Raw genomic sequence first — 11,170 nt, 5'->3', positions numbered from 1 at the left:
ATGGTTCAGGAAACTACCTGCCGGATGTATCCAAAGGTGGGCAGATTTAGAGAGACTCTTCCTGTCAAGATTTTTTGAAGAGGATACAGAAGTCTCCATCCATACGCTTCTCGCCACTAAGCAGAAGAAGTCGGTGTTCGTCAGGTATGACACAGTCTACTTTACCCACCAATCCTCTTCAAGTAGGATGGCGGGTATATCAAAACTATCACGTTAACAGTTACCTCTGATAGTCAAACTCGTTAGATAATGGCTCACTAGGCGATGTGTCATGTCTTCTCATTTCCCCTTTGCACTTGTTCAAGACTGGGGGTTGGTTTATTTGTAGTTCATTGGATTATGAGTAATAAAGTTTCTGAGTTGTTATGTTTAATAGAATACCTCTGTCAACCACAAAATCTACCAAAACTATCACGTTAACAGTTACCTCTGATAGTCTATCAATCTGCTAATCCTCCTCAATAGGATGACATGTCTATAAATCTATCACGTTAACAGTTACCTCTGATAGTCCATCAATCTGCCAATCCACTTCAATAGGAGGGCAGGTCCACAAAACTATTATGTTAACATCTACCTCTGATAGTCCCTCAACTTGTTAATCCTCTTCTCAATAGGATGACAGGTCCATAAATCTATCACGTTAACAGTTACCTCTGATAGTCAAACTCATCAGATAATAGCCTACCTGGTGATGTGACTCTATTCTGACTTCATGGATAGTGCCTCACTAGGCGATGTGTCTTGTCTACCTCTTTTTCTTCCCCTGCTAAGTCTTAATCAAGACTGGGGGTTGGTTACTTGGAATCCACTGGATTAAGAGTAACGAATCTTTCACATCGTCGAGTTAACATTACACTTCTGACGATCATCATCCCCACAGAGTATGCATTCAACTTGCATCACTCCCAATAGTCAAACTCATCAGATAATGGCCTACCTGGTGATGTGACTCTATTCCGACTTCATGGATAGTGCCTCACTAGGCGATGTGTCTTGTCTACCTCTTTTTATTCCCCTGCTAAGTCTTAATCTAGACCGGGGGTTGGTTACTTTGGATCCATTGGATTAAGAGTAACGAATCTTTCATATCGTCGAGTTAACATTATACTTCTGACGATCATCATCCCCACAGAGTATGCATTCAACTCGCATTACTCCCAATTTGTCACGTTAACAACATACACCTCTGACAATCAACTTATCAATCCTTACCAATAGGATGATAGGTCCTCAAAATTGCTCAAATCGCAATCTTCCCCAGCAAGACGCTAAGTCTTCAAAATCTTGTTCAAATCACAAGCATCAAAATTTATCGCTTTTGATGATAAACTCATTTAGCAAGTTTCCCCAGCGAGACGCTAATTCCTAAAATCTTGTGCAAATCACAAGAACACATTCCTGTCAAGTTAACATCAAACCTCTGATAAAATCCACTTATCAATCCTCGTCAATAGGATGATAAGTCCACAAAGTTGCTCCAATCGCAACACATTCCTGTCACGTTAACAATATACCTCTGATAACAATCCACTTATCAATCCTCGTCAATAGGATAATAAGTCTCCAAAGTTGCTCCAATCGCAACACATTCCTGTCACGTTAACAATATACCTCTGGCAACAATCCACTTATCAATCCTCGTCAATAGGATGATAAGTCTCCAAAGTTGCTCCGGTCGCAACACATTCCTGTCACGTTAACAATATACCTCTGACAACAATCCACTTATCAATCCTCGTCAATAGGATGATAAGTCCACAAAGTTGCTCCAATCGCAACACAAAATCCTGTCACGTTAACACTAAACCTCTGACAAATTCACTCTGTCACGTTAACATTGTACCTCTGACAACCCACTTATCAATCCTCTTCAATAGGATGATAAGTCCACAAAGTTGCTCCGATCGTAACACATCCCTGTCACGTTAACATTGTACCTCTGACAACCCACTTATCAATCCTCTTCAATAGGATAATAAGTCCACAAAGTTGCTCCGATCGCAACACATTCCTATCATGTTAACATCATACCTCTGACAAAATCAACTTATCGACTCTCCTTAATAGAGCGATAGGTCCATAAATTTTAGTCAAGTTAACATCACACCTCTGACGATCAAACCAACTTATCGACTCTCTTCAATAGAGCGATAAGCCCATAAAATACTGTTAGGTTAATATCACACCTCTAACAGTCAAATCCCCCAATGAACTTGTTAATCTCTTTTCAACAAGAATAGCAAGTTTTTATTATAAAATCCCTAGCGGATTAAATATTTTCTGGAATTATCCTAGTGATAATAAAGAAAATTTCTGAATTTCACTCTAAGTGGAAATTCATACCAAGTTAATATTACACCTCTGGCGCTTCCAACTTTCGGAATTATCCTAGTGATAGTGAAGAAAATTTCTGAATTTCACTCTAAGTGAAAATTCATGCCAAGTTAATACTACACCTCTGGCACTTCCAATTTTCTTTCAGTGTTTCGAGTAAAAATATAACACAGGAAGAAATAGTAACAAAGTCTACGTATTTAACATCGTAGCAAGTTGTTATTAATAACACCAGAATCCATGCCTTACACGCATGGGGGACTTTATCTCGATCCCTAATTAGAGATAAGTCTACGCCTAACACGCGTTGCCGGTTAGTCTTTCACCGTAAAAAGGACAAAAGTCTATGTATTCAACATCGTAGCAGGTTGTTATTAATAACGCCGAAATTCATGCCTCACACGCATGGGGAATTTTATCCCGAATCCTAAGTAGGGATAAGTCAACGCCTAACACGCGTTGCCGGTTAGTCTTTCACCGTAAAAAGGACAAAAGTCTACGTATTCAACATCGTAGCAGGTTGTTATTAATAACGCCGAAATTCATGCCTTACACGCATGGGGGACGTTATCTCGATCCCTAATTAGAGATAAGTCTACGCCTAACACGCGTTGCCGGTTAGTCTTTTTCCGTAAAAATGACAAAGTCTATGTATTTAAAATCATAGTATCAAGTCTAAGAGGGTTCATTCTCTTAGCACAACGTTACATGTGAAACGGACTTAGATAATCCACATGCCAGTCCGACTCAAACGGTAGTCGGTAAAGGCTTATCAAATCCGTTGATGGCTGAGGGTTTGCCAAAAATCCTATGCATGTTCGTAGGTCCATTAGCTTAATGGATGTGAGCCGAGACTTGAAACAGATGAGCTAAAGACAAGTCTCAAAGACTTAGTCAAAAAGGCACGGAAGCCACTTCCATGTCTCAAGTCAAAACGCCGAGGCCAGACCCGCGTTGCAAAAATCATGATGCCGAGGTCACACCCGAGTTTCAAATTCAAAAAGCCGAAGTCAGCCCCGCGTCTCAAATTCAAAACGCAGGGGTCCACCCCCGCATTCCAGAAGCAGGATTATGACGCATACCTTCACAAAGGTCCTACGTGGCAAATCCCTTCAACCAAGATGCCTTCGAAGCAAGTGCAGAGAACAAATCAACTTTGGAGGGGGTTCTGTAGGTTGTCTAAAAATCACAATAGATAGCTTATCCCCCATCAAACACCGATGATGGAAGTTACAATCTGACGACTTCTAGAAGGCTACAATTTGAAGACTTTCACGTAGATCGCTGAAGGTTACAATCTGACGATCTTCACGACAACCGATGAGAGCTCTAGTTTAACAGCATTCACAATCAACACCGGGAGTTACAATCTGACGACTCTCATATTCTTAAGGAGCCAAGACGAAGATTACAAGACAATGATCTTTGCAACGCTATGACAAAAGAGATTACTTGTTGATAATCTCTCCAAAGCAAGACGCGGAACTCATCACCGCACTCTAAGACCAAAACACGGAGGTTCTCCCCATGTATCAACACCAAAACGCGGAGGTCCTCCCAGTATGTCAACATAAAAACGCTGGAGTCGGATCCGCGTTACAACATCAAAACGCGAGGGTCGAACCCACGTTACAACATAAAAAAAACGCTGGAGTCGGACCCGCGTTACAACATCAAAACGCTGGAGTCGGACCCGCGTTACAATATTAAAATGCTGGGGTCGGACCCGCGTTTTTCAACACCCAACGAGTACCCAACTCCGCGTCTCAATTCTAAAACGCGGAGTTAGGATCCTGAACGTCCACGTGGGCGTTTGACTCGTTCAAACACGAGCTGAACGGTTGCAGGAACCGTTTTCCCTCCACGATTTGAGGGATTTCCGCCCCACTATGGAGAGAATTAAGGGGGCGGTTACACCCCTTAATTCCCTATAAAAGCGAGTAAACTCACTGAGTTCGAGGTTGGCTTCTTTGGTCCGGAGTTGAAGGCTTTTTCGACTGGCATTTTTCGGATCTGGGAATTGGCAGCAGAAGAGATCCTTGGAGCATTTTCTGGAGCTTGGGAGATCTGCAACAAGAGCTTCTTCATCCTTGGCTTATCAATCGAACTTCCAGTTCAAATCAACTCTTTTTTAAGAGTTTAAACTCATTCAGAGTTATCAACTCGTCCAGAGTTCTAAAACTTGCCACGCAAGTTCTCCACAACGTCAAATCGTGAGGAGGAGACATCGTTCCAGTGAATCAAGACGTCGGATCGTCAACGGAGAGCAAACTCGACGCGAGCATTCGAGGGAGGCACTCCATCGTCACCGTGAAGAACCCAGTTTTAAACAAAGGGGAGAATCAAATTCATTCTCCTCTCTTTTGTAATCAAATTGTAACCGAGATCGAAGAAATACAAGTCAATTTTCTTTTATTCTCTTTATTGCAATTTTTCCAACATACACTATATATTTTATCATAGAATATTAATATTATTTTTTCTTATTAAACGCAGCTTTGGCAGACATTGAAGAAGAAAATTTATTGGTACATGATTTCAATAATCTAGAGGTTTCTGAATCAGAAGGCGATGGTGATTAGCGTTGTAATCCTCTTCTAGCTAAATTTTTGGTGGGGGCTTTCTTGTTAAGCTTTCTACGAGTACTTTGCAGGTAACCAATATCCACTTGCTGAACGCAACTGTACAAAGCCTCATGTTTTGTTTTGCTTAGCCCTGTCATGTATTCTTATTTTAAGAAAAGCCTCATTCATATCTCTGGAAACTACTGGGTTGTGAGCAACATTATACTCTATTTCCCCACATGTAACAAAGAACTTGATAATCAGATTAGTTTCTTCAGACTGTAGAGCACAATCGTGTACCGTAGCTTTTGATATAGCTTATGCGTGTAGGAACATCATTTTCATGTGCAATTCCTTTTCTTATGCTTACAGAAGCTACGTTTGAGAATTGAAGATCCTCCGAGAAGAAAGCATATGGTATATTTAGGAGGTGCAGTGCTTGCAGGAATCATGAAGGTAACATTAATTTGGGGATACAAATTTTTATCAAAACAGTCATTATCTCCAATTCAGTTCCAAAACAAATCTTAACTGGGTACCGTATGAAGAATATTATCTTGTACACTAGCAATTATAATTAAGCATTTTGTTAATACATGCTGTTTTCTGGTCAATATTCAGCAACAATTGAGCACTTTCAGTGTGCTAACGCAAACATAAATGAGCTAATAGTAAGCTATAGGTGTAATAACAAAATTGAAAATATGTTAGACAGGAGACTTGTTGGCAAAGCACTCTAATCTCCACAGATTTTTGTATAAACTTTAGTCTAATCTTTTCTTACACTTTGCATACATGCATTATATATATAGGTCTGCATTATTATGATTCATGACAATTTACATATGGCTAATGGAGAAATTTTACTTTGTCTTGCAGGAGAATGGAGTGCTTGGCCGTGAAGAAAGTTGTTTTATTTCTTTTGGACTTGAATATTACGTCTATGTCGGTTTAACTTTTTTAGTGTTGGTCTTATGAGATGTTTGTTTACAATCTAGTTATGGTAGTCTAGATGTGCATTACTTTTTGCCGTTCTTGATGTTCTTCAAGCCCGGATGCGGCTATCTTGTTTCAATATGTACGCTTCATTAATGTTTACTTGTAGTTTTTTCATTGCATACGAGGGAACTGGATCATGATGCATGATGTGTATACTCTTTTTAGTTACCTCCAATTTCATGTACAATTGATTGCATACGAGGGAACTTGATCATGATCATGATGCATAATTATCTTTTTTTTTGCAAGGTGACTTTGTGGAAGCTGCTGAGCAGTGTATCACAATCTATTAGTACTGATTATACTACTTGTTTTAACTTTTTTTAGACATATGACTCATTTGTTGAATAAAAAATCTTCTGACTCATTTGTTGAATAAGAATTCTATTTTTACTAAATGGGCAAATGGGTGACCCATTTATTAAATGAGTGGGCAAAAACCCGCCCATTTAGTAAATATTAAATGGGTCATAAATGAGTAAATGAGCAAAATATGCCCACCCATTTATGACCCGTCCATTTAATACCCAAACCCACCCATTTAACACCTTACTGGGGAGGTTATGAGGCTATCTCAACATGGCCACCCTCAAGGAAGATTAAGTAACACTTTTAAACTTAAAGAAAGTGTTATTTCAAAAACTGTCAAGCATAAGAGGGTTTTATTAAATTTACCAAAAAACTTAACCATCCCTCTAAAAATCTATTCCTCTATACAAATGGGAGAATCCAAGAACCGCTATTCATGCTACAGTAACAGTTTTTTGAAAAAAAACATCACTATAGCACACGGAAAAAAACTGTAACAGAAGTGAGACACAGTAACAATTCAAAAAATGCGGTAGTAGTTAAACCGGAATTATTGTAGCAAAAAAAAAAAAAAATTCCCTTCACACTAGTTAGGTGGAAAGCTGAAAAAGACATTAGCTGTTGGAATGTAGGGAGAAAATATAAGGAAAAGAAGAAAACGAAAAAGGATGAATTAGCCACAACAATGGTTTTGGTTTGTATTTTGGGAAATAAAAATAGAAAGAGGAGGAGCTCAACGCTCATACATTTCATATGAGCTGTCAGCTCTAGCGACCGCTTCAACCGCTCCCCCCTTTCCCTTCTCCCTCCCTCTCTCTCTCCACCCTCCAAAGGTGCGCTCCTCCCCTCACTCTCTCTCTCTCTCTCTCTACCCCCTCTCTCTTGCCAGATCTCTCCACTTTCTCTCTCCTCTAGGGTTAGGGTTTCGCCTTCTCGGATCCTCGGGTTCCGACTTGGCCCAGCAATGCGGGGGGCTTCAGCTCGTTCCTCCTCTTCTTAGTTAGAACTTTTCATCTCTTTTTAGTTTCGGATTCTTTTGTGAGTTTGATCGAGATTTGGGAGGAGATGAGCGCGTCGAGGTTCATAAAATGCGTCACCGTCGGCGATGGGGCCGTCGGCAAGACCTGCATGCTTATTTCCTACACCAGCAACACTTTTCCCACGGTAGATTGTTGCCCTTAATTCTTTTGGGCTCTAGGCTTTGTTTGCGCCTCAATTTTGGTGAAAGTTCTATATTTTTGTAATTTATGCGAACGATAATCGGTAGGGATTGAAGGTAAATATCTGAAAAGTTCTGTTTTTTAAGACTCGAATTAGGGTTCCTGTGGTTTAATCAAGCAACTTCGTGAATTTTTTTGGGGTATCTTTTGTCTTAATAGCATCAAATTTCGGGGTAAAATGCGCAACTTATGCTGTCACAATTGGTCCCTAGGGGTGGGTTCTGAGAAATGCAGATTGAAAGGTTGGATCTTGTTATATTCGAATTTGATTTTTTGAGAAAAATGGCGCGGTCTAGATATTGATATGCCTCGAAACACATTTCATATTTTAAGATTTTTATGGTAAACTTTGAGATATCCGTGTTAAAAGATATTCCCTTTGCCTCTTTATATTGCAAAAAGAAAGATATAGAGTAATTCCGACCGATTATGTATTTTATGTGCTGCAACTGAAACATGTGTCTTTAACTCTTTATCTTACAACCCAAGTCAATCATCTGTTTTATGTGCTCTCCGATAAAAATTGTGTTCTGTATTCCAAATTTTTAAATGTTAAGAATATCTTTTGAACGTTCAGAGTTGCCTTTCAGTTGACGGTGAAGTATGTTTAGTCATTACAATTTTTTTTGCTTTGTTTAGCGTATGTCTCTATGTGGTCTTTGTGTTGCATAATATCAAACCTTTTATTTGTAGTATTCTGTTACGGCTGTTATATGTTATGTTAGACATGTTAAATGTGCCGCCTCTTTATAAGTTCAATTTGAGTAAGAAATTTAAGGAACAACATTTGGAGGATCTCACATTATTGTTTCTGAACTAACTATTAAAGTTATTTCTTGGTTGTTTCATGTTAGTCTCTTAAATTATGTTTATTTTTTTATTAGTCTATGAAATCTTAGTATTTTCAAGTTATTATCCCAAATTATGTTTATTATTTCACTAGTCTTGAAATCATTTAAAGTTGCCCCGATTTAGTCCCTCTTGCTAGATTTGACCATCACTATTAGTAGTCCATCATCTCTGACTATGAATCATGTTAGGATCATTTCCCTTCCATGAATCATATGCAGGAGTTACATCTTTATTATTCTAAATCAGAAAAAAATGATGCATTTCGAGAGGATAAAATAAGGTACGATTGTAGAAGAAAATGGATTTTGCTGTTTGGATGGAGCTAGAGCTAGAAAAGATAACCATTGCAATGTTAGAATAAATAGAATTATTTCTTTTCTTTAAGTAATCGAGTTATTGTAGTTTTCAGACTAAGCGTTTTCAAATCTAGCTCTAGGGAGTTATTTGGTATAACTGAAATAGTTTGAGGTCTAACATTAGGTTTCAAGATTTGAGGGACTAATGCAAAAATACACCTAATTTTGATGACTAATGTAAAAAACCCTGTTTTATATGATAAACCCATCGAACCAGGACTAAGGCTTGTGCTTTTCAAATTGTGGAAGTTTTGTATAAATCACCTGGAAATTGGGAATTCTTATTTAAGCTAGCTCTTAACTTGTCGTGTTTGTTACCGGTGCATAATTGGGTGTTGGAAATAATGTATTTCTCTGTTCTTTCATGAATAATTTTCCATGACACAATTCTTGAATATTTTGATTGCAGGATTATGTTCCAACTGTTTTTGATAATTTCAGTGCAAATGTTGTTGTTGATGGGAATACTGTTAACCTAGGTTTATGGGACACTGCAGGTAGGTTTTCTTTTCTCCTTTTATGGGTCTGCTTTTGTTTCTAAGCCCCTATACCTTTGTGTCTTTGTATTCATTCTGTTCTTTCTTGATTTCCAAACTGTACTGAGTATGGTGTTGTGCATTTGTGGAACAGGACAAGAGGACTACAACAGATTGAGACCTTTGAGCTACCGTGGTGCTGATGTTTTCCTCCTAGCATTCTCCCTTATTAGTAAGGCCAGCTATGAAAATGTTGCTAAGAAGGTACTTGCATTATTATTTCATTGGATTTCATTCTTCCTGTTTTCTCTCTTCTTCAATGTTCGCGGTTGAGTGCTGGGTGCTGATTGTGTATTGTTCTCTTTCTGGACATTCTTCTGTTTCAGTGGATTCCAGAGTTAAGGCACTATGCACCAGGTGTCCCAATTGTTCTTGTTGGAACAAAGCTTGGTAAAGTTTCTGATCTTACTTCCGTAGTTTTGTGTTTGCCTTTGTGTTTGTATTTACTCCAATAGTTTCATACTACCTCCATGAGTATGCAAAGCACGAAAGTTTTGTAATCCTGCTACCCCTTGTTTTCCCGCCCGTTTGCACATATTAAGGATGGTACTTTAACCATGTCATAGTCCATATGTGTGCTTTTAGTCTGTATATTGGGACATTTTCTAGCGAGTAAGAGGGTAAGTTTTCAACTTAGGGCAAGTACAGGACAGTCTATAAAATGAAGCTTAACAAACCAGGGTTGACATAATCCGACATATCTTTAGGGGAAGGTATCTCATGAAGAGTTTTCAAATGGAATTAGAATTTATGGATGAAATTTGGGACACAGGAAAGCATCTAATGAGTTATTTTCTTGAGTCCTTTTCTATCGGGCTGCCACCCTTTTATGTGGGCTTCTATCATAATTTTTTTTCTTTTATGGGCTAGGCAGTAGGCACCTTTCTACATATAACTTAGAATATAACTTCAATTTCTTCTCTTTTTTCTTTTCGATTAGTTAATATTTGTCCTCTTTTTTTTTGAATGTGTTTTGTTTGTTTATTTAATTAAGAGTTATTTGCCTATATACCCCCCAAAACTCATAATTACAAAATTGCCCCCTGAATTTGAAATTTGAATTACTCTGCCCCACAAATCTTTAGAAGGAGAAATCTTTAAAATAGACCAAATCACAAATTTAATTATTAAAATCGAGATAGTTCAAATATATTTATCAAAATCCTATGAAGCACGGACACTGCGACACGGACACGGACACGGAAAAACCAAAAAAAAAAAGGACACGACGACACGACTAGATTTTTTTAATAATATTATTATTATATATAGATAAATTTATATAATTCAAACAACAAACTAAAATGTAATCCTCAAACACAAAATACCAAGCTAATAATAAGTCTAACATTGCAAACATATAAAAATTACAAGAGAATAAAGATCAAGTTGCAACTAGTTTCATGGCTACAAAATATTAAGTTACTAACATTGTAAAAATATAAAAATTAAAACAACGTTTCTTAAAATAAAATTTTCAAGTTAAAACATCAAAAAGATCGTTCTATGGTTTCAACTCCTTCATCCTCCTTAAACACAACAGCCTCCATCGAGGGCTCGTCAAGAGAAAGGGCAACAACATCTAAATGCCGACACCTTGAAATGAGTCGAAGGCATCTCCACCAATATCCCACATTCTTGATTCCCCTTCCATATACTCTTCCGAACTTCACAAAAGTAAGCGAATGTTGGTGTGAACAATAACCCTAATTAAATGGAACCCTAATTTAATTAACAGTAAATTCACGTGAAAACAGTAAAATCTTCATATGTATATTCAGAGAGAGAAAGAGAGACGGATTCACAGAGAGAATCAGAGAGAGAGACGAAGAGATCGAGAGAGAGACGAAGAGATCGAGAGATCGGGAGAGACGAAGAGATCGAAAGAAAGAGACGAAGAGATCGAGAGAGAGAGACTGACCTAGCAGCAATGAGCCAACGAGGATGAGGACGAGCCGATCTCGACAGAGAGACGAAGGGATTGTGGCGGCGGCGGG

General features: G+C 38.3%; 1 protein-coding gene across 1 annotated transcript in view; it reads left to right on the top strand.

Moving 5' to 3' along the window:
- LOC109851044 (rac-like GTP-binding protein ARAC5) overlaps positions 7,051–11,170 on the top strand; it is a 13,847-nt gene continuing 9,727 nt past the window's right edge. Inside the window, exons 1-4 of the mRNA XM_020421156.1 lie at positions 7,051–7,373; positions 9,047–9,134; positions 9,268–9,377; positions 9,500–9,563. Of these exons, the coding sequence (XP_020276745.1) occupies positions 7,275–7,373; positions 9,047–9,134; positions 9,268–9,377; positions 9,500–9,563 (361 nt within the window). The 5' untranslated portion in view covers positions 7,051–7,274. The remainder of the gene's footprint in view (positions 7,374–9,046; positions 9,135–9,267; positions 9,378–9,499; positions 9,564–11,170) is intronic.

The sequence above is a fragment of the Asparagus officinalis genome, chromosome 7, assembly GCF_001876935.1.
Source record: "Asparagus officinalis chromosome 7, Aspof.V1, whole genome shotgun sequence".
Classification (NCBI taxonomy): Eukaryota; Viridiplantae; Streptophyta; class Magnoliopsida; order Asparagales; family Asparagaceae; genus Asparagus; species Asparagus officinalis.
This window is presented reverse-complemented; position numbering and strand designations above follow the sequence as displayed.